The sequence below is a fragment of the Myotis davidii genome, unplaced genomic scaffold (genome assembly GCF_000327345.1).
Source record: "Myotis davidii unplaced genomic scaffold, ASM32734v1 scaffold292, whole genome shotgun sequence".
Taxonomy (NCBI): domain Eukaryota; kingdom Metazoa; phylum Chordata; class Mammalia; order Chiroptera; family Vespertilionidae; genus Myotis; species Myotis davidii.
Window position 1 is genome coordinate 1,025,189 of NW_006285042.1, and position 24,085 is coordinate 1,049,273.

The 24,085-nt window shown below is 37.7% G+C and overlaps 1 protein-coding gene across 1 annotated transcript in view; it reads right to left on the reverse strand.

Annotated features, from left to right (window-relative positions):
• The window catches only part of STXBP5L (syntaxin binding protein 5 like), a 194,334-nt gene that overhangs the window by 1,632 nt on the left and 168,617 nt on the right, over positions 1 to 24,085 (reverse strand). The window contains exons 21-25 of the mRNA XM_006755407.2: positions 14,814 to 14,984; positions 13,249 to 13,488; positions 8,111 to 8,471; positions 6,153 to 6,318; positions 3,389 to 3,500 (exon numbers count right to left, since the gene is read on the reverse strand). Of these exons, the coding sequence (XP_006755470.1) occupies positions 3,389 to 3,500; positions 6,153 to 6,318; positions 8,111 to 8,471; positions 13,249 to 13,488; positions 14,814 to 14,984 (1,050 nt within the window). The remainder of the gene's footprint in view (positions 1 to 3,388; positions 3,501 to 6,152; positions 6,319 to 8,110; positions 8,472 to 13,248; positions 13,489 to 14,813; positions 14,985 to 24,085) is intronic.

Below are 24,085 nucleotides of genomic sequence, written 5' to 3' on the forward strand. Positions count from 1 at the left end.
ACATCGATCAGCTGCCTCCTGCACACCCCCTACTGGGGATGTGCCCGCAACCAAGGTACATGCCCTTGACCGGAATTGAACCTGGGACCCTTGAGTCCGCAGGCCGATGCTCTACCCATTGAGCCAAACCGGTTAGGGCTGTGACAATTATTGTTGCCACATCCCTTTGTGTGTGTGTGTGTGTGTGTGTGTGTGTATGCCACACAATATAGCCTAATCACATTTTTTAGTTATTTTAAAATTACAGTTGACATACAATATTACATTAGTTTCAGGGGGTACAACATAGTGATTAGACATATATATTTATATACTTTATGGAGTGACCACCCCAATAAGTTTAGTACCCATCTTACACCACACATAGTTATTAATATGCTATTGACTATATTCCCTATGCTGTACTTCACCTCCCAGGATTGTTTTGACAACTGGCATGATAACTGGCCATTTGTGTTCGTAATCCCTTCACCTTTTTCATCCAACCCTCCAGACCCTTCCCTTTTGGCCATTACCAATTTGTTCTCTGTATCTATGAGTTTGTGTTTTATTTGTTATTTTTAGAAAAGTTTTTCAGGTCAGCTGTGCTTGTTTGGGTTTTTGGACCTTTGATAGATTTTGAGGAAGTTGGGCCTCTTGTGTGGAGGAGCCACTGGAAGAGGCTGGGGCCAGGCAGGTGAGCTGAATGGGATGGGTGTCAGGCAATCACCATGCCGGGTGGACAGTGCTAATCTGGTGAATGGGGAGCACAGATGTGGTGCCCTCCTGCGCTGGTGGCGGGTTGGGACGGGAGCTCCGCAAAGGAACAAAGGCACCTGCCAGGCTCTGTCCCTGGAGAGCTGCTCTGGCCCTGCCCCTCCAGCCTTGCCCTGAAGTTATCCATTTAGTTTCTCCCTGCTGCCCCCGAAGCTTTTCGAGGTGCTGCTCCTGTGCTGGAAATTAGAGTTTATGAGTTTATGAGTGAGTGAGTCTGTGTAACAAGCTTGAGGTTCTCCCCGGTCTCCAGTAGCCTCCTGTCCTTCCCAGATGCGATCCCCACGTCTCTTCACAGCCAGACGTTACGGGGACTCTTCTTCCTGCTACTGGAGCCCTGTGCTGGGGAGCCCAGTGTGGGAACAGACCTCCGGCTCCTCAGGGGACCTCCATGACTGAGAATTCCCCTTAGATTCTAGTCACCACACTGTGGGTGTGGGACCTGCCCATCTGAGCCTCAGCCCCTCCTACTAGTCTCCGTGTGTTGTCTTCTTTATATTCTTAGTTCTAGGAATTCTGTTCAGCTCGTCTGATTATAGAGTCAGGTGGCTCTATAATCTATTTGTAATCTCGAGGTGATCATGGGAGGAGGTGAGCAGAGTTTGCCTACTCTGATCCTGACAGGAAGCACGATAATTGCATCCTTGATGTTGCTGAATTGGAGTGTTCGAAACATATGTGAACTCACATTAGTGTCTGTTCCAATCACAGGTCTGTTCTTTTGTTTAAATTTCAGCCCAAGTCTTCATTCCAGTGTTCTCTGTTTATCTTGCTGTCAGCCTTTATAGGTCTCAGTTGTTTTTAAATCTCTCTCTCTCTCTCTCTCTCTCTCTCTCTCTCTCTCTTTCTCTCTCTCTCTCTGTAAATATTAGAGAATGGGGTATATGCATGATGGGCATTAATGTACATATGATGAAATTTTGTTACTTCATAAAGGACTAAACATTTACCTATCACTTACAAAGCTCAGTTTCATTTAATTTTATGAAGTAATTTTTAAAAATTGAAAAACAACTGCCTGGTAAAAATTTAGTGAGCATTCCCAAAGAGGTAACATTAGGAATGGAATGTAGGTCTATAAGAGCCTTATTGGGATATAATTCACATACCATAAAATTTTCCTTTTAAAGTGTATAAGTCAGTGGTTTTTAGTGTATTCAGAGTTGTGCAACTGTCACCACTATCAAATTTTAGAATTTTTCATTACCCCAAAAGAAATGCCATAACCATTAAACAGTCACTTCTTGCCCCAGTGCCTGGCAACTACTAATCTACTTTCTGTCTCTATGGATTTCTCATTCTGGACATTTTATATAAATGGAATAAATCATATAATATGTGACCTTTTTCGTCTTCCTTCTTTAACTTAGCATGATGTTTTCAAGGTTCACCCATGTTGTGGCATATATCAAATTTCATGCCTTTTTATGGCTGAAGAATAAATATTGCATTGTATGGAAGTACCTAGATGTTTTGCATAGGTGAAAGTTTACTAGTAAAAGATTTTTTATCTGCAAGATCAAATGATAAGATGTTCTAGAAAACCTTATTCCCCCCCATCCTTTTGTAACCTTCCTCCCTTTTGGAAACCATTAACTTGTTCTCTATATCCATGGGTCTGTTCTTGTTTTGTTTGTTAATTTGTTTTGCTTTTTAGATTCCATATATAAGTAAAATCATATAAGTAAAATCACAGTACTGTCTTTCTCATCTAACTTATTTCATTTAGCATAATACTCTCTAGATTTATCCATATTGTTATAAATGGCATTATTTCATTATTTTTTATGGTTGAGTAATATATATATATATATAAAGAAGATATATATATTATATCTTCTTTATCCACTCATCTATCAACAAACACCTAGATTGCTTCCATATCTGGATACTGTAAATAATGCTGCAATGAACATAGGGGTACACATATGTTTTTTAATTAGTGTTTTTGTTTTCTTTGGACAAATACCCAGAGTGGAATTGCTGGGTCATATGGCAGCTAGCTCTATTTTTTAATTTTTTAAAGGAATATCTGTACCATTTTCCATAGTGGCTGCACAAATTTACATTCCCACTAGCAGTGTACAAGGAAAATATATTCTTGACTTCTTTCTAAAAATGTTGCCTAGTATTTATCTACTGCTTTTTTATTACTGGTCATCAGAGTCTCAGTGGTAGATATTAAAGTAATTTGCTCTGTAGTGTTGATAAACCTTGTGTTCTGAAGAAAAAAACTGTTTCCTAACAGTGGTTAAAGGCAGGCAGGTTCAAAAATGTTTTTTACAGGCATTAGTAACTGAATGTCTTCACCCTGCCACGCAGGCATGATCTACTTGCAGATGACCCATCTATTAGCTTACTCATTATTTGCATGAATTTCATGTACTATTTTCGTTAAACTATTTCCTAATATAAAGTGATCAACTTTATTCAGGTTTGATAAACATAAATAATTTTCATGGTATAGAAGCAAAATAATCCAGTCTAGAATTTGAAGTCATATATTATGTTAAGTTATACACACACACACACACACACACACACACACACACACACATGCGCGCGCGCGCACACACACACACACACAAGCATCTTCTATTTTGTGACACAATTTTAGGATCAGGAATTTACTCACAGAGCTCTTCTCTGTCAAAGGTTTGTCCACTTCCACCAAACAGTCCCTTTAGGAAACCTCTGTTCTGAGCTTCTGGTGTCTCTATGGGAGTAAACAAATCTCCTAGCATGTCCTGTATCAAATTCAAAGAAAAAGCATTGGAGTAACTACAAATAAATTAATAGATCAAAAGATAACACTGTGGCTGTGAGAGCACATCATGAAAAGACAGTTTGCTTTCAATATTTTTCTATGATTTTGCTTTGCCACCAGTCCTGTCTCTGTCATTCCCTCTCCTTCTTTAGGAATCGCTATCCTAAAATTTTCATTTTCCTGCGCTCTTACTCCCTTTACAATTAGAAAGCATGGGAAGATAGGATGTTCACTCGAGGGTTAATTTCACTTGGTCAATGACTATTAATCTAGACTTCTGATCTTTTTCAATTACTGTAGCCTCTGCCTGACCTAGTCCCTCTGGGAATAAGCATGAGTGCCTACAAGATGGGAAGCCTGTGGTGGGATGTGGAGAGAGGTTTGATTTGTTTTCATATCAAGTACAAAATTATGAAATGGCTCAAGATGATTTAAATGAGTCAGATGGGCAGCTACTGCGTGGTGAGGCACAGGTGAGTTGTTCTCACTTCGGTGTGCTTCAGTGACGAGAAAAATCTTGGAAATACAGATGCTCGGGCTTTACTCCACACACACTCAGTCAGAATCTACAAAAATGCACTCTGGTTATTTCTACTTTACACTTGCTCTCCAGGTCTTTCTAAAGCAGATCAAAATTTGAGAACTATCACTATGGGGGAAGGGACATCAACCCCAAGTCAGATCTGTGACCTAATGCCAGTTTGTCTAGGCGCTTGCTGTATGACTTCATCTTCATCTCCCTCACCTCCACTCAGCAGACCTGAGCTCTCCTCCTTAATCCCTCTCTTTGGAATTGGCAGTATACCATCTATTTAGTTTCCCAAGCTAAAAACCCAGGAATAGTCAATTCCTTCCTGTCCCTCACTCCTACAGCTAATAATCCTCCAATCCCACCGATTACACTTCTTAGCTATTGAATCTGCTAACTTTCTTTCTCTATCCTCACTGCTGGCTGCCTCATTTCAAGCCACTGTTATTTTTGGCCTTAATTATTTTTTAAAAGCCTCCTAATTGCTCTCCCCACCTTCAGTCCTAATTCCTCAAAACCAATTGTTATACTGCCAACGGAATACTAGTTTTAACACTTTGCTAAATCTTTTAAATGACTTCCTGTTGCCCTTGGGGGAAATGCCCTTGGGATAGATGGAGCCTAAAGGTGATCCAAGCTCTGTTCTTGACTAAATCTCCAGCACCATCCTTCACTCTTTTCACTTCCCAACTCCGAACTTCATTGGCAGTTCCCTAAGCCTCTCTGGCAAGAATAGTATCACCTTTTCCACCCACAGCCAGCCATTCTCTTGGGTAACTCCTACTCACCCTTCACATGCTTTTTTAACTACCCGCTTTCTCTTTTCATCAGCCTCTACCTGTCTCCCCAGTACCGACCGGCTCAGCCATCTATAGACAGCATTTCCATAGAGTATTGTTGTCTCCTTCCACTCTAGCAGGTAGGGACTTATATGTCGTTTATTATTATATTCTTAGAGCCTAGCCAACTACCAGGCATACAGGATCAACTCAGTATTTGTTGAATAATGATAATAACATTATTATTTATTTTAAAAACTTCCTATATTTCAGGCACTTCCTATATTTCAGTGCTTTATATCAATTCTTCCTTAATTATCACATGATGCTCTAAGGTAGAGCATACAGGTAGGCTAAGTAAAATACCCACAGTTTTGCAAGTGGGCAAAATACACTTAAATGGTTCAGAGCTTATACTCTTAAACTCTGTGTTATAATGGATGGCTCTTAGTTTGCTTATTTGTATAATAAGGGGATTGAACCAATAAAATTTTTAAGATATTTTTAAATTTTTGTGACCACTTGTGCTTACCCAAGGTTACGCAGGCTTTTATATTTATTCTGTTTCTAGGCTCTGCTTGCTGCTATGATCAAGGACAAATGCCCAATTCTAACCCACAGAATAAGTATGTGTTTCTTTTGTATGGCTGTTAACCAAAGTAAGTTTTCCTTAAAAAAGGTCAATGAACTCCCTGAATTGTATGCAAAGTTTTTGTGTGTACAGACATATTCTCCATCCTGGAGGAAGAGCTTATCATCTTTCAGAGCATTCCCCACAGGTTAAAAAAAAAAACCCAACACCCAACATTTAAAAATTAACCGTTAATATGCATAATCTTCACATTTCCCCCCTTACTTACTTTTTCTGTGTATACCTAGAAACACACTTGGTAAGGGTCACAGTGATGAACATAACATTCAAGACATATTTTAGGAAAGGCATATTTATTGTCTGGCCCAATAATGTTTTAGCTTTTATTTTTTTTAACGCTTTTTTTTTAAAAAGTTATTTTTTAAAAGAGAAAAAGGGAGGGGGAGAAAGAGAGAAACATCAACTAGTTATGCGCCACTTTTCCCCCTCCCGTCCCCCCCTACACACACACACACACACACACACACACATTCACGCATGCACTCTGGGCATCAAACCTGCAACCTGGGTATGTGCCCTGAGGGAATTGAACCCGCCATCTTTTGGTGTACGGGAAGATGCTCCAACCAGCTGAGCCACACCGACCTGGGCAGTATTTTAGTTTTTTGACATCTCTCTCATTCTCTCTCTTTTTACAACCATTCCAATGATTTTTTTGTGTGCCTGACCTACCTGTAGATTATCACACATTTCTTGGCTGTATGTTAACCGCTGAATTTCAGTAGGAGAGACTAGGTATAATGCCTGTCCTTCATTAGTGAAACAAAATGTCCGTGCTATCCTCATGTCTGTCAGTGGCAAATAATTAACATCCAACATTGGGCGAAGACTAGGCAGGCTGCATGGGAAAAAAAGCAAATCCACATTATATTCAAATTGTTAGAAGCTTTTAATTTCTTAAAAGCTGTACAGAAAAACAGTAATTTTTATGCCTCTATTTTGTGGTTGTTTCTTTTTAATCTCTTGAAGTCTCAGTGGTAATAAAATGACTTTGACATAAAATCGTATACATAAAAAATCACGGGCACAATTCTTCTATCTTAATCCATCTATTATTTAGCAAATGTCCTTGAAGATCAAATTAAGTGAAGTGGCCAGCAATTTCAGGGTACTTTTTGCAGCATTTCACAGGTTTCTACAGTATGGTTATAATCTTTGGTTATGACAGAAACACTACCGCTAGAAAGTGCCTGACTACATACTTGGTCTTTTAAGGTAAAACTCCTGAGTTTAAGGAAGTTTATGAACTGATGGAGACATGGAGTGGATCCAGTTCACTGTGCCTGGGAATGGAGTGGCTTCGCTCTCCATTTCTTTACTCCCTCAGTACACAGGAAATGGAAATTACCTATAACTACATTGGAGGCATGATTAATAAATATAAGCATGGCCAGACTGTAAGGGAATGAGAATAAGTTATAGATGAGAATTTTTACATTCAGATGAATACCATTCATTTCCTAGTGTCTTACTGAAAGGCTAAATGCTTATCCTAATGTTATAGCCAATGATTTCCCTTAAATTCATTTTTTTAAACAATGTCCCTTGGATATTGTCATTAGAGCCAATTTTACAAACTACTGAAGGAAATATCTCATTGCTTGTAAATCACACCTCAAATGCCAATTGGAGAAAAATCAACTTGTAATTATATCTCAAGCTTTGAAATATTCCTACTAATTCCCATATGCACAGTGATTTTAAGTTATTCCAGGTGATAAAACCAGCACCTTGAAAAAAAGTACTAATTTCCTATCTGAAAATAGTTTGTAATTACAATTTAAACCTTATCATATAAAATGAGACCTGAAATATGTGCTGTTGGAATAAGCTTTTCATAAGGTCCTAGCAGTGTGATGTCCAAGGTGGTAGCTACTAGCCACAAGTGCCTATTGAGCAGTTGATATGTGGCTCGTCTGGATTGAGATGTTCTGTAAGTGTAAACTATATACTGGATTTCAAAGACTTAGTATAAAAACAATTACTAAAAAGTATATGTTATGGCATTTCAAGTAACTAAGCTCCTTTGGACATGAGTCCAAAACATACCCAGTTAAACAGACATCCATGATAGATTCAGTCAAATTAATTGGTTGTGGGGAAGAGATTAATTCACTAACATGTGTACAATAGTGGATGCAAATAATACTGTATTTTCTATGTCCTAGAGAAGCTAAAAGGATCAAATTAAATTCTGTATGTAAAATTCTCATGTGGACTATGAAACACAGTAAAAGTAACAGTTCACTTATTTTCCTTATAGTTTCTTTATATTTCCAGTGCCTAGTATAGCTTCTGGGAGATGACATATACTCAATAAATATTTGCTGAATGAATGTGTGAGTGACTGGAAAATCACTCTGTCCTTAGATTCCTCAATGTCAATTAAAATACATTTTTTATTCACAATGCAAAGCATTTTTAGCAAAACAAAACACCCAACCAAGACAAAAAATAAAAAAGCTAAACTCTTCTCAAATTGTAGAACAATAAGACATTCAAAAACACAATGAAACAAGGGTCTCAGGTTGCTTCTTGATAACATCTTGCGGATTACACATATACTTCTCAGAATTGCACTTTGTTGGCACTGTTGTGATTACCAGATAATTTATAAAGAAGGCAAGTACCTCATTATCATGATATGCCCATTGGCACAAAAGCATGCCAAGCAGGCACTGTTACATATGACCACCACATCTGCTTGCAGTATAAAAGATGTCTCGGTGATGTTATGAACATAAAGGCAAGTCTGAGAAGGCAGTGAGAAAACTTTGGCTTGTTTTTCTGAACAGATTATTGTATACTGATGATCTCCTGTTTCTTGTGACAGAGAGGGGCAGTTCACGACCAGTTTCCTTCTCCAAGATTTTTCATTTTCATCTACGTTGTTTGGGTCCCTCCAAACTTCATATGGTGGTTGCATTAATCCACCAGTTCGATCCATACAGGAGAATGTTAGCACAGCTCCTTTCAATGAGAGGAATGTACCTATAAAAAACAATTTTATGTCATTGGCATGTGAAATTCTTTCTAAAACAACTGTTGTTCATCTATGGGCAATGAATGTTTTATATTATAATTTATATCTATAATATAATATTGCAATAATATACATGAATCAGTAGATTTATAAGTCCATCGGTTCCAACAACTTGGACTCATAGAATGTTAGTTCTGACAGGAGCCTAAGACATCAACTTGTCGTATGCTCTCAGTAGACTAATAAGAAAGTGGAGACCCAGAAAGATGATGAGACTTGGGCCAAGTCAAGTTAGTTGCTGAGTCTAGACTAGAACTCAGGTTTTCTGATTCCTAATCCAGTGTTCTTTCTTTATACTATACTGGAGGCCCAGTGCACAAAAATTTGTGCACTTAGGGGGTCCCTCAACCCAGCTTGTGCCCTCTCGCAGTCTGATCGATGTCTCTCTCATCGATGTTTCTAACTCTCTGTCCCTCTCCCTTCCTCTCTTTAAGAAATGAATAAAATATTTTTAAAAAAGGAAATTTCAGAAAATGTGTAATTTTTATTTATTGAAATAATTTCAACTGAAAAAAATAATCATGTCATCTGATTCCACTTCTCTCATAGGCTCATTCACTAGAAAATGCTGTTTTCCTTCTGAAATTGAGCACTCAGAATACATTTAATGCAATTTTACCATCTAGAGTCCATGCTAACAATTTTTATTATATGAAATAAAACAAACTACCTTTGGCTCTTGGGCAGGCTAATCCATCTTTATACCGAAGAGAGGTTTACTCACCTGCATTCTCCAAGTTGAATATCCAGGCCAGATTACTACCTGTGGGTGATTTTCACCTGCCCCAGAAGACAGGATACTACAAAGCTTTGAAGGTAACTTGAAGATTGACCTTTTGACATTTCCAGACTCTCCCATAAGCAGTGAGTGCCCTAGCAGCCTTCCAACCACCACCCTCCCCATGTTCTTTAACATCATGTAGAGAGAGTAAGAAGATTAATCAAGCTGATAGGCTTCAGGAGTGTACAGAGACATGAAAAGGGAAGGCGATATATAAAAATACATTCCATTTAGAAAGTACTTTATAATTTGAAGTACTTAAAATTTATCACATTCAAAATAACATGTTTAGAGCTTTAACATCTCAGTTGTGTTTTTAAACTCACTTTAAAACCAGAATGTGTGGCCTGTGAACGTCCTGCTAGGTAACTGAAGAGGATAGGAGAGTAGGGGCTTAGGCCTTTAGTCTGAGGGTCAAGGTATAAAAAAATAGCTCTCCCAACCTCCCATGAAGAAAAAAATAATTCCAAAAGCTATAACGAATGATTAGAATTAATCTAGAATTGATCCTTCTATAAAAGCACATCTCCTTGCCGAAACCGGTTTGGCTCAGTGGATAGAGCTTCAGCCTGCGGACTGAAAGGTCCCTGGTTCGATTCCGGTCAAGGGCATGTACCTGGGTTGCGGGCACATCCCCAGTGGGAGATATGCAGGAGGCAGCTGATTGATGTTTCTCTCTCATTGACGTTTCTAACTTTCTATCTCTCTCCCTTCCTCTCTGTGAAAAATCAATAAAATATATTTTTTAAAAACAGAAAAAGAAATAAATGTTTTTTTTAAAAAAATAAAAGCACATCTCCTAACTACCCATGAAGGAAATGTTGTTTTTTTTTAAATAAAAGCACATCTCCTAACTACCCATGAAGGGAAAACTTTTCTAAGTATAAATACCTTAGCATCCTTAACTTAGGGATAGCCTAGAGTAGGTTAAAAATATAAAAAAAATCTACATTTTTGAAGCCATTTTACTTATACCTGATACTTGCAATCTGTCAGCATCAAAACGACAATTTCTCAATAAGCTGCCCTTGCAAAACAGCTGCTTTGTTTCCTAATTTGTGGTAAAAAAAAAAAAAGACTGTTTATATTCTGTGCATTAGGTATTTACAGGGTTTTAAGTTTTCCCAACAATGTATTATTAATCTTTATCACTCCATCTTTAATCTTCTCTAACGTAAAACAACAACGACAAAAACCTTAAGCAGGTCAAAATTACAATCTACTATTTCGGAAATACACCTCATTATGAAGTAAGCTTAAATTTAAGAGATTCTATAAGATCTTAACAATTCAGTCTACAGTAAATAACTGACCGCACAATTAATTAGGGATTCCTTCATAAAGGAGGCCTCAATGGCTAGAAGTATACCTGACTCCAGTTTTCTAAATAACCTGCCCTCCCTACTACAACCTGAGCTACATCACTGGTGTAGCCAAAGGTTTGTCAATTTGGTTAACTTAAAAAAAGAAAGCCACAATTCTCAATTTCACTAAATAGTGAGCTAAGGACTAAAAGAATTGTGCATATTTCTTTAAAATTAGAAATGTAGTAAAAAATGTTTTCTTATTGTGAAATAAATTTATAATTTAAAAAGTAATCCTCTGTATCTATGAGTTTGTTTTAGCTTTGTTTGCTCACTTTATTTTTTAGATTCTACATAAGTGAAATCATACAGTTTTTGTCTTCCTCTATCTTATTTCACTCATAGATGCAGAGAACAAACTGATGATTGCCAGATAGCAGAGTTTTGGGGGATGGGTGAAAAAGTGAAGTAGGGGACTAAGATGTACAAACTGCCATTTATAAAAAAAGTCATGGGCATAGGGAATATAGTCAATAATATCGTAATAATTATCTATGGTGTCGAATGGTCACTAGACTTATGGTGATCACTTTATAAAGTCTATAAATGTCGAATCACTAATGTACACTTGAAATTAATATATGTCAACTATAATTTAAAAATATATTTAAAAATGATCCAAATAGATTAACTTCTAAAATACAATGCATGTTATAGTTTGAATTGTGGGCCCCCCCATTCATATGTTGAAGCCATAAACCCTAGTACCTCATACTGTGACTTTAAGATAGACTTTAAAGAGATGATTAAGTTAAAATGAGGCTGTTAGGGTGGACCCTAATCCAACAGACTAAGAAGAGGAGATTGGGACAGGCAGCCCCCAGGGGTACATGCATACTGAGTGATGGCCCCCTTCACATCTAAGGAGAGGCCTCAGAAGAAACCAAAATTGCCAACACCTTACTCTTGGACCTCTAGCCTTCAGAAGTATGAGAAAATAAACTGTTGTTTAAGCCATATACATGCATTTATGTGAATTTGCCACACTAGTAGAGAGAGCTATTCCACTTAAAACCATAATAATAAAAGCGCAATATAGAAATCAACAGGCTGAAGAGCGGAACGACTGTCCGGATGAACTTCCAGATGAAGCCAGGGCTGTGAGGGCTGAGGCAGCCGGGGCAGTGAAGGCCTACTCTTGCATGAAATTCGTGTATTGGGCCTCTAGTCCTATATAATAAAAGCCTAATATGCTAAGTGTCCAGTTGTCCAGTCAGCTGTTCAACTAATCAAAGCATAACATGCTAATGATATGCTAAGGCCATTCAACTGCTCGTTATGACTTGCACTGACCACCAGGGGGCAGATGCTCCAACTAGTAGGTTTGCTTGCTGCTGGGGTCTGGCCAATTGGGACTGAGCAAGATGGACCAGACATGCCCTGGAGCCCTCCCACAGTCCCTTCCTGGCTGGCCAACTGCCTGCGTCCCTCCCTGGCCCCGATCGTACACCAGTGGTATCCCTCGGCCTGGCCTGCGCCCTCTTGCAATCTAGGACCCCTCAGGGGATATCAGAGAGCCAGTTTCAGCCCAATCCTGCAGGCCAGGCTGAGGGATCCCACTGGTGCACGAATTCATGCATCGGGGCTCTAGTAAGTAATAATTCATATATAAGAATTTAGCACAACCAGTTAACTAAGAAAACACAACTTTAACTTACTATACCATATATATGTGTTCTTTTAAAATAAAATTCCTTATGCTATATATTAATAAAATTCTTTTTTAGAAATGTTTCTCAGATAACTTTTATCATAAATAGGAAAGAGAACAAATTAAAAAATATTAAAAGGAATAACAGTAGGAATCTCACTCATCTCTTTGAATAAAAAAAAAGATAATTCAAGTAGGAAGAGAATACAACATATGTTTGAGCAACAGGATAAAAAGGAAAGAAATTGAGTGAAACAAGATGAGAAGTTTATCAAAGACTTTACAGCTACCTCAAGTCAGACACTTTTAGCTTAATTGTTCTGAGTTCTTCAAGAATGCTACGAAAACACTCATAGGCTCTGATCTGGTATGGAACTTTGGAGAAATGCTTCAGTTCATTAAAAATAACTTTTTAACTTTTGCATTGAGGTTTTTCTTCAGTTCAGTGCTTCAGAGGAACTTCTTTTCCAAGGCAATGTTTAGGTTGGCTGTTCCAGTTTACTTACCATAGAAATGGTTGTGCTATTTTACCCTAAAGCAGTGGTTCTCAACCTGTGGGTCGCAACCCCTTTGGGGGTCGAACGACCCTTTCACAGGGGTCGCCTAAATACATCCTGCATATCAGATGTTTACATTATGATTCATAACAGTAGCAAAATTACAGTTATGAAGTAGCAATGAAAATAATTTTATGTTTGGGGGTCACCACAACATGAGGAACTGTATTAAAGGGTCGTGGCATTAGGAAAGTTGAGAACCACTGTAAAGGAAGGGTAAGTTGGAATATGACAAATGTTGAAATAGTATATGACTTATGAAATTCTCAATAGTTCCTATTATACAGAATACATCAATACAATGAAGGTATTGTAATACCTTATATCTAAATTTTAAAAAGTGACAAAGAAGGAATAACTAAAAACTCTTACCGGTTGGCAATACCATGACTGGCTCTGTGAGTCTTTGTTCCTCTGCTGAAGGGAGGCTCAGGGACATGATTAACACCATCCCCAGACTAGTTCCAACAAACAAACAAGGGGAGATGGTGGAGTCATTTTTCCGAGCAAAGGACTCCATGAAGTACAGTGCTGTAATTGCTTCTTTGGAGTCTTTGTCAATACTGGAAATGCTAGAGCTTCTAGAACGACTATAGGAATTTTCTCGGCTCTCTGTGGAAATTTAAAGAACAAAGATTAAATGTAGTGTACTTCCAGAAAAAGTAAAGTCAGACTTAGTACATGAAAACCAAAATTATGAAGGGGACATAGAATTTTATTCTTTGTTAGCTGATCAGGAAGGCAGCTTATCCAGTTCGCCAGGTTATTTTGAAGAGGAATAGACTTAAAGTGCAGAGTGTAAATCAACATAAGCAGGGCTGGGACTAGAACTCGACTCTCCAGTTCACCATGCTTTTCTCTCTACATCATCTCACATGTTAGTTGATATTCTCTAACCTGGAAAAAATATTTAGCCTAAATAGTCAAAGTTACAAGAACTTCTGGTACCATTTTAATTATGCTTCCTATCTATCTCTCAATTGTTGGAAGTATTCCTAACGATTTCTTGGCAATTTCCACTTAGTGACAACATAGTGGCTACTAACCTGAAGGATCACAAATGCTCTATGGCAAATACATTTCCTTAATGCACGTTTTGGTTTTGCTATAACTGGAGTAATTACAGCTGTAAAAAACTGAACTATTTACCAAGGCCAAAGAGCAAATGTTATCTTCCTGAACTAGTTCCCAGCTGCCTGCCTTGAATCCAAATTCAGTCCTAATTGTGTGGGGCCAAGAAAGGAGCTGTGGACAGTGCTATCCGATTGACAGTGGTAATCTTCTCAGAGGCTTCAGCCCACTTAAAAAAACAAGGGATGGTTTCGGGTTCTTCTGCTCATCAATACTTAACAGTGCACACACTCCAGCAGCATAAACTCACCACCTCAGTTAAAGGGTATTAGGAAGGTTGTATTCTTAGAAACTCCAGAGTACAAGTTTCTCATATTCTTATTTCTATTGCCTTCCCTCACTGTTCCCTCTTGATAGGCAGACTGTGACTCATTTTTATAAACAGAGACTAAGTATAAATTCTCAGACTATTCTTTTTCTAGAAAACAAAATATAGTATTCCTAATTTCCCCTTCCTATCCCTTGGCAAGTTTATAAACATAGTTATTTTAATAGAATTTAGAGATGAGAATAAGCTTTGAAGTACAGACAACAGATTAAGGCATAGGTCACCCTTTGTACAAAGGAGGTGGGAGCCTACCAATAGGCAGAGCCATTCTGGTTTCAGAGGTGAAGAAGGAGGGGGAGTGGGGAATGGATTTGGCATCATGACAACAGCCGACCAGGCTCTGTTAGTCACGGCCTAGAGTTGACTGTTTTGTTTAACTTTTACACATGACCTCCTTCCCTTGTCCTCCAGCTCCCAATACCATGCATGGTATGTCAAATTTTACTTGTATCCACAAAAATGTGTATGTTTAACCTACCTTCTGTTGTAACTGGTAAAGAAATCTCCATGCAGGCAGCTGACTGTGCTTTTCGAAAAGGTGGTTTTCCAGGACCCCAGCGGTTTACTTTGGAAACATCAGCGCTGGAAAGGCGTTTTCCAGAACCGCAACTCTGAGAAGTTGGGCTTGTGCAGTGTCCATTTACATTATCTGTGCCAAGAGGAGAAGGAGGCATAAATATCAGAATTAAATCTTAATATAAAGGAATCCAAGTGTGTAGAATTATGAAGAGTGAGAATTCTTTTTGTTCAAATCACAGAAAGATGGCTAAGTCCTTGCTATTTTAAAATTTAGTCACTATTTCAGTAGTTAGCCAAAAATGTCATATTTATGAAATATAAGAATCATTTTAAAAATTTGACTAGTTAACATAGTTCAATATTCTATATCTTCACTGTGTATTCTACCATTTAATGACAATACAAAATAGGATACAGTACTAAACTTTCTTTTGATTAATATAGGTAAACACCTATGTTTTGGAAGTGCTTCAAATGCTTGTAGATTAAGTTATAGACTGGAAGCATTTTACTGTGTACAATAGAGAATGGTACCTAAGAATATTCACTCTACAGCTAGACTGCCTGGACTCAAATCCAAATTCACTAGTTTTACAAATTACTGGAGTGTTTATGCTTTAGTTTCTTCTTCTGTAAATTGGGAATATTATCTGCCTCATGAGATTTTGTGATAAAACATGTCACATACAGGAACACTTCCTCGCTTATGGTAAACTCTGAACTAAAATTAGTATTGTCACTCTTGTTTCAGAGAATTAACACTGCTCATTTCTAAGATAAACAGTACTGTTTATTTAGAGTGTGAGTTTAGCTCTGTTTTGATATAATTTAAACTTGCAAATAACTGTACAAAAATGTCTTATTTTTCTTAATGCTAAACAATATTTAAAATATCATCTCATAGTGCTGCAATATTCAGAATGTGTTTTAAATGTTCTTGTTTGGAAAAAAGACAATAGCGTTTAAGGGAGAATTCATGTTTAAATAAATGTTGGACACGGGGCACTGGCTCTCAGTATCCCCTCCATTACAGCCTTCTATACTGCATATTTGAAAACTTAAAATCATGCATTTCCTATATTCCCTTGCAGCTTATGCAAGGATGAGAATTAGGCTTCACTATTTGAATGCACTTTAGTGTGCATTTACTATTTTTTAAAATGAGAGTTAACATTTATTGAATATTTTAAATGCCAGGCATTTTATACACACTATTCATTTAATCTTCACAGCAACCCTGCAAGGAATGTGCTTTATTATCCTGATTTTGTATATAAGGAAACTGAAACTTAGGAAAAAAAGGATCCAGAAAATTGTCCAATATTACATAAGTAGTATTCATGGAGGCAGGAGTTTAATCACAATTTTCTCTTTGAGTGTCTGTCTGTTTAAAAACTGGGACCCAGGGTCACAAAAATTATTTGGGAGGGTTTAGGAGTGGCTTGTGTAATGCAAGCTCTTTAGGCCAGTCATTTTTCCATACTAACATAGATCTCAGAAATCCCATATTTCCCAAGTGGAAAGGCAGAAATATCCCACGAAGAGTTAGCCATGGGGAGGCTGAAATCAAAAGCTCTACCACTCCTTCACTATAAAATCTAGGCCTATACATAGGAAGAACTCTGAGGGCAAGAGCTGGCGCTAACAAGGACTTACAGTGAATTTGAAAATGGCAACTACTTCGAGGGTGCAATTGCCAAAAATACTCCCCACCCCGGTATACCAGTTAGGCCAAGTTGCCCCTTTCTCAGATGTAATGCCTTGTTCTGCAGCTCACTGCTTGTCCAGAGGAATGTGGGATAGACTCACAGCCTTCTTAGCCATGTACAACAGTATATGGTAGAGCCCTGGGAATAGTAAAATTTGTTTACTTAGACAGGACCTCTTGCACTTGCTAAGCCAAAGCCCTTGCCTAGCTATTATCATTTCTTGCTGGCTGTTTCATGTGAATATTATTTCATTTCAGCTCAACATGCTAGTCCCTCAATATGCTGTAGTTCTCATGTAGTTCTCAGGTTCTCATGTTTGATTCACAAGGTCCAACTTACATGACCATATATTGGGAAGCCCAGGGTTTTTGGCCATATATTTTTGTTTTCAATAGGGCTGATTAAAAAAAGGATTTATTTTTGTACTTAAAATTTTAAAATAAATGGAAGTAAATTTGTTTTCTTTAAAACTTTTTTTCTATCATGCTAAATATTAAAGATAAATATGAATTGATACAAAACACTTTGAAAGAAATTTGGTCATAGTCCAGACACAATCATTCTGGAAATTTATGATAAAGAAGTGATGCTAAATATAAAAGAAAAACAAAAACCTCTATGGATAAAATTATTCACCATGGTATTAGTTCTTATAGAAAAAAATTGGACACCAGCTATCCTTTAAAATTGAGCATAAAAGTTTAGGTACATTGTGGTATATAATCATGTAACAGTATGATGCCCTTTAAAAATGCTAAATTGAAACACAAAATATATATGATATCACATATGTTAGCTCTTATTGCATAAAAAAAACACTACAAATGTTACTGATATAAAATCACAATCATTATATTATGTTCACAGATCCTGTGGGCCATAATTTAAGTAGCTGAGGCAAGGTGGGGATGTTACATCCATGATGCGAGGGGCCTTCATTCAGGTACTTGCATGTCTGGGGGCTTGGAATCCTTAGAGGCTTCTTTCCTCACATGCCTGGGCTAGAACGGTGCCAAGGCTGAGTTCAGTTGGGACTGCCATTTGTGGCTTTTTCAGGAGGCTTGGGCTTCCTTACAGCTTCCTTATAGGTGACCTTGCAGGGCTTAAGAAAATCTGGCAATTAATCTGAAAATGGAATGGAAGCCATCTTTCCACTGCTTTGGTGTTATACAATGAAGATTTTTATTTTGTGTTGCTTTGAAAGCAACCTGCCAGTGTCCAGTCACAAGTTTTTTGTATGTCAAGAGGCAGTTGTGGTAGATTTCCTGATCTTGTAATAATGTTCTTCAGTTCAACAACTGGTTGGCAATAGTATTCTGATTCTTTGCTTCTAACAGTACCAAAGGTGTCTTCTCACCTAGTGGCTGTTTGGTGGCCTTATGAACATCATACCTATAGGCCAAGCTGAGAGTTTACTTCTCCAATCTTTCAGTGATGTGCTAAGCACCTAGTTTCTTGTATTAAATCGCTTTCTATATTATCACAACTAAATGGTTTCTGTCTCCTAGAACTGCTCTGTGATTACAAGGCTGCTTTAGCACAGGTGTGGAGCTCTATGCCATGTAGAGAAAATTCAACATTCTAAAAATTCAATTGTAAAACATTCAAGCAAAAGGGAAATTGTTATTCTGTATTTTACAGAAAGATTCCCAAATTTTAAAAATTTACAAGTGTCTTTAAATGAGCTGATTGTATTGTGCCTTTAAATCAAGACTTGATTTAATGTACTTAGTTGTATAAAGTAAGGCACAATGATTTACTGAAAAATGACTTTATTGAATACAATTGAAATTTTTAATATAGTCCTTGCCAAAGTTTATTAGAAGAATATAAATGAATATTTGACACATCATAAATGAGTCTGGTTAAACAAACTTTTTAATACACTATGCAATTCCTAGAAAGTAAAAAAGTAGATTAGGCCTGTGACGTAGATTCTATGGTGAAATAAATGAACATAATGCTAAATCAAAATAAGCACCGACTTTTAAAAGCAATGAAAATAAGTGAAGTAAAAAGACTGCATTTAACTATATAAATATAGCCTATATTAATCGGTTAAAATGTCTGAAAGCCCACATTATTATACCTTTGTTTTATAGTTGAGCAATAACTCTTCTTTTCCTCCCCTCCATTCTTAATCATTGTTTATGTAATCCTAAGTGAAGGATAGGTTGGCTTATTGATTGATTTAATATTAGTTGTTTGCTTAATTTGCTTAATTTAAGCAGGAAAAGAATTTTTTAAAATAATTTAAAAATATATATATTTTATTGATTTTTTACAGAGAGGAAAGGAGAGGGATAGAAAGTTAAAAACATCGATGACAGAGAAACATCGATCAGCTGCCTCCTTCACACTCCCTACTGGGGATGTGCCTGCAACCAATGTACATGCCCTTGACCGGAATTGAACCTGGGACCCTTCAGTCCACAGGCCAACGCTCTATCCATTGAGCCAAACTGGTTAGGGCAGGAAAAGAATTTATTAAAGGGCACTGGGCAGCTCAAACTCTTAGGAAGAACCTTTGAGGTATACTCAGAAGCTTTGCAGCCAATAACAATGCCCAAAAGTAACTAAAAGTTGAGTTACTTTTAGTTAAGATACGACTGTCAGTGGCTTAGCATTGCTGATGCTGGGGCCTAAATGCTGGGAGCTGTGCTGGCCTGGTGCAGGAGGACAGCTCTGCTATCTTACTCACCAGAACTGAGGTTTACATAATTTTTCTTTGTTTCAGTGTTTTTGACAAATAAGAAACTATATATACAAAGAGGTAATATGCAAATTAGGCCAGGACGCCATAACGGGTCACGACTGAACCATTAGCATATTATCTCTTTATTGGCTCCTATGCATGCCACCGGGCATTGCTCCAGAGATGAGGCAGAAGCGGGGAGGTGCGGGGAGAATGAGGGACCAGCCTGAGGCAACTAGAGGGTAGGCAGCGCCCAGGGAGAAGCAGAAGGGAGAAGGTGAGAAAGCCGGTGCCTTGGGAGATGGTAGAAGGGAGAAGGTGAGAAGGCCAGCACCATGCAGGAGCCGGCAGAAGGGAAAAGGTTAGAAGGCTGGTACCTTGGGAGAAGGCAGAAGGGAGAAGGTGAGAAGGCCGGTGCCTCGGCAGAAGGGAGAAGGTCCCAGTTAGGCAGGGTGATCAGGCCAGGAGGGGAGAGCAGATAGGTGGTTAGGGTGATCAGGTCAGGAGGGGAGAGCAGATAGGTGGTTAGGGTGATCAGGTCAAGAGGGGAGAGCAGATAGGTGGTTAGGGTGATCAGGCCAGGAGGGGAGCAGTTAGGGTCATCAGGCAAGCAGGCAGGTGAGCACTTAGGAGCCAGTGGTTCCAGATTATGAGAGGGACCAGGATTGGAGAGGGTGCAGGCTGAGCTGAAGGACCCCTGCCCCTGCACAAATTTCGTGCACTGGGCCTCTAGGAGGCTATATATTTATGTACATTTTTGCTGACACTTTTGAGGTTTTTAAGCAATTATTTTTACGACATTTTTCTGATGAATTTTAAGCTAAAGACCAAAGGGACTGAATCACAGACCTCCCTTGAAGTCAGCTTAATTTTATTCCTGGCTTTAATCTGATTATTTCATAGCAAAGTTTTCATGGCTATGATTTTTTTTGTCAAAGTTAAAATGCCTTGAATGAGTAAAGGTTTATATATTCTAAATTTAATGTTTAGTCTCTGAAATCCAACCTTTCAATGAGCTTTTTCCTTTTTATTTCTCATTCTTTTCCAAGTTTAATTTCTATTGCATTTAAACATCCATTTAGGAAGATTTTTATAGATTATTTAGGACCAAATTTACTGTTTGGAGGAAAATAATCTCTTACTGAAAACACTGCCTTAGGCTTTGTTACTGATGAATAGAATGTTTTAACTTGAAATAACAAAAGATTTTCAGCTTCATCAAGGTATAATTTACATATGAAATTGTAAGATATTTAATGTGTACATTGTAGTGATTTGATATACATGTACATTGTAAAATGGTTCCCACCATCTCATTAATTAAAAGACTCATCACCACTCATATTTATTTATTTTGGTGAGAACATTTAAGTTCTTCTCTATTAGCAAGTTTCAATTATACAATACAGTGTTGTCAACTATAGTCACCATGTTATACATCAGATCCTCAGACCTTATTCATCTTATAACTGAAAGTTGGTACCTTTTTACAAACCTCTCTATATTTTCCCTACCTCCATCCCCTGGCAACCACTTTTCTACTGTTTCTTAGTTGGACATTTTTATTTTTCAGCTTCCACATATAAGTGATATCATGAATATTTGGTTTCCTGTCTAGTTTATTTCACTTTGTATAATGCCCTCAAGGCCCATCATTGTTGCAAATGGCAAGATTTCCATCTTTCTCATGGAAGAATAATCTTGTATGTAATATCTATTGTGTATACAACACTTTTCTTTTCGATGATACCCATTCTAACAGGTGTGCGGTGATATCTCATTGTTTTGATTTTTACTTTTCTGATTGGTGATATTGAGTAGATTTTCATGTACCTGTTGTCATTTGTATGTCTTCTTTGAAGACTATCCAGTTTATCTGCCCATTTTAAATCAGATTTTTTTTTTTTTGCTATTTAGTTGTATGACTTCTTTATATATTTTGACTATTAACCCATCAGATATGATTTACAAATATTTTTTCCCATTCTATAGGTTGCCTTTTCATTTTGTTGATGTTTCCTTTGTTGATGAGGTACAAAAAATTTTAGATTGATGTAGTACCACTTGTTTATTTTTGCTTGTTTTCTTTCCCTTTGTTGTCAAATCCAAAAAATTATTACCAAGGCTAATGTCAAGGAGCTTACTTCCTATTTTTTCTAGGAGTTTTATTGTTGCCTATCTTATCTTCAAGTCTTTAATCCATATCAGTCAGTTTTTGTGTATGGAATATAGTGATTTTGTTTCATTCTTTTGCATGTGGCTTCCCAGTATTTCCAGCACCATTTATTGAAGAGACTATGCTTTCCATATAGTATATTCTTGGCTCCTTTGTTGTAAATTAATTGACCATATATGCATGGGTTTATTTCTGGGCTTTCTCTTCAGTTCCATTGATCTGTGTCTGTTTGATTTTGTGCAATACTATATTGTTATAGCTTTGTAATATAGTTTGAAACCAGAAAGTGTGATGCCTTTATTTTTCATTCTCAAGATTGCTTTGGCTATTGGGGTCTTTTGTGGCTTCATACAATTTTAGAAATTTTTTTCTATTTATGTGAAAAATATTACTGGAATTTTTATAGAAATTGCATTAAATCTGTAGATTGCTTTAGGTGGTATGGGCATTCTAGTGATATGAATTTTTCTAATCCATGAGCATGGAATATCTTTCCATTTATTTGTGTCTTCTTTAATTTCTTTAGAATGTCTTACAGTTTTTGTACACAGATATTTTAACTCCTTTGTCAAATTTATTCCTAGGTATTTAATTCTTTTTGATGCAATTATAAAGGTGATTTTCTTAATTTCTCTTTATAATAGTCTATTGTTAGTGTATAGAAATGCAACTGATTTTGTATAATGATTTTCTATTTTCCAACATTCCTGATTCCTTTATATGTCTAACATTTTTTTTTTTTGGAAGAGTCGTTAGGGTTCTTTTTTAATATATGTCATCTGCAGATAAAGACAGTTATACTTTTCCTGTTCCAATTTTAAGAACTTTTTTTTTTTTTTTGCTTAATTGCTCTGGCTAGGATTTCCAGGACTATCCTATATAATCTTATATAATAAAAGGCTAATATGCAAATTGTCCCCACAGGTGGGAGTTTGACCGACTGGCAGTTAGACTTGCACTGACCACCAGGGGGTGGCGTGGAACATGGCATGCGCCGGTGATGCAGTGCTGGCAGCGGGCGGCAGTAGAGGTGCTGCCAGCACCGATGGGCCCTGATGAGAGTGGGACCATGGCAGGATGGTGGAACAGGTGAGTGGGCGGTGCCAGGCCAAGGCGGGTGTGAGCAGGGGCCCCAATCGCCCTGCTGGTCGCCCCAAAGACAGCGACCAGTGGCAGCAGTGGTGGTGGGCAGGGCCGGTGAGCAGGCAGCTCCAGGCCAAGGCAGGTGCAAGCGAGGGCCCTGATCGCCCTGCCAGTCGCCCCACAGATCAGCCCTGATCGCTGGCCAGACCTAGGAACCCTACCCGTGCGTGAATTTCATGCACCGGGCTGCTAGTCTTGAATAAAAGTAGTGAGAGTGGGCATCCTTGTCCTATTCCTGATCTTAAAGGAAAAACTTTCAGTTTTTCATTGCTGAGCATGATGTTAGGCGTGGGCTTGTTAATATGTGGTCTTTATTATGTATAGAGGAATTTTCTCTCTATACCCACTCAGTGTAAATAGATGTTGAATTTTGTCAAATGCTTTTTTGCATCTATTGAGAAGATCATATGATTGTTATTCTTTATTTTGTTAATGTGATGTATCACACATTGTTTTGCAGATCCTTTCATCCCTGGAATACATCACACTCGAACATAAGATCCTTTTAATGTATTGTCAAATTTGGTTTGCTGATATTTTGTTGAGGATTTCTGCATCTATGTTGTTCATCAGAGATATTTTGCTTGTAATTTTCTTGTAGTGTCCTTGACTCTTTTGGTATCGAGGCAATGCTGGACTCATAAGTTTGGAAGTGCTCCCTTCTATTCTATTTTTTGGGAAAAGTTGAGGATTGGTAATGATTCTTCTCTGAATATTTGGTGAAAATCATCAGTGAAGCTATCTAGTCCTGGACTTTTTTCTTATTGGGAAGTTTTTGATTACTGCTTCAATCTCCTAACTAATAATTGGTCTGTTCAGATTTTCTCTTTCTTCATGGTTCAGTCTTGGTATGTTGTATGTTTTTAGGAATTGATGTATTCTAGGTTTTCCAGTTTGTTGGAATAAAGTAGCCTCTTATGATCATTTGTATTTCTGCAGTATCAATTTTAATGTCTCATTCTATTTTTGGTTTTATTTGAGTCCTCTTTTTTTCTTGGTGAATCTATCCTATATAATAAAAGCCTAATATGCAAATTAACCAAATGGCAGAATGACCAGTGGAACAACCTGTCGCTATGATGCACACTGACCATCAGGGAGCAGATGCTCAACGCAGAAGCTGCCCCCAGCCCGCAGGCCCCAGGCCAGCCAAGGCAGGTGCCAGCGGGGGCCCCCTGATCACCTCACAGATTGACCCTGGTCACCGACCCAGCCTAGGACTCTACCCATGCAAGAATTTCATGCATCGAGCCTCGTTTATTTATATTTTCAGAAAATCAGCTATTAGTTTCATTTATCTTTCCTACTGTCTTTTAAATTTGTATTTCATTTATTTCTGCACTGGTTTTTCCTTACTTGTAATAATTTTGGGCTTCATTTGTCCTTTTTCTAGTTCCTTAAGGTATAAAGTTAGGTTGTTTGAGATCTTTCTTATTTCTTAACTAGGGGCCCGGTGCACGAAATTCGTGCACTGAGTGGGGGTGAGGGGGAGTGTCCCTCAGCCCAGC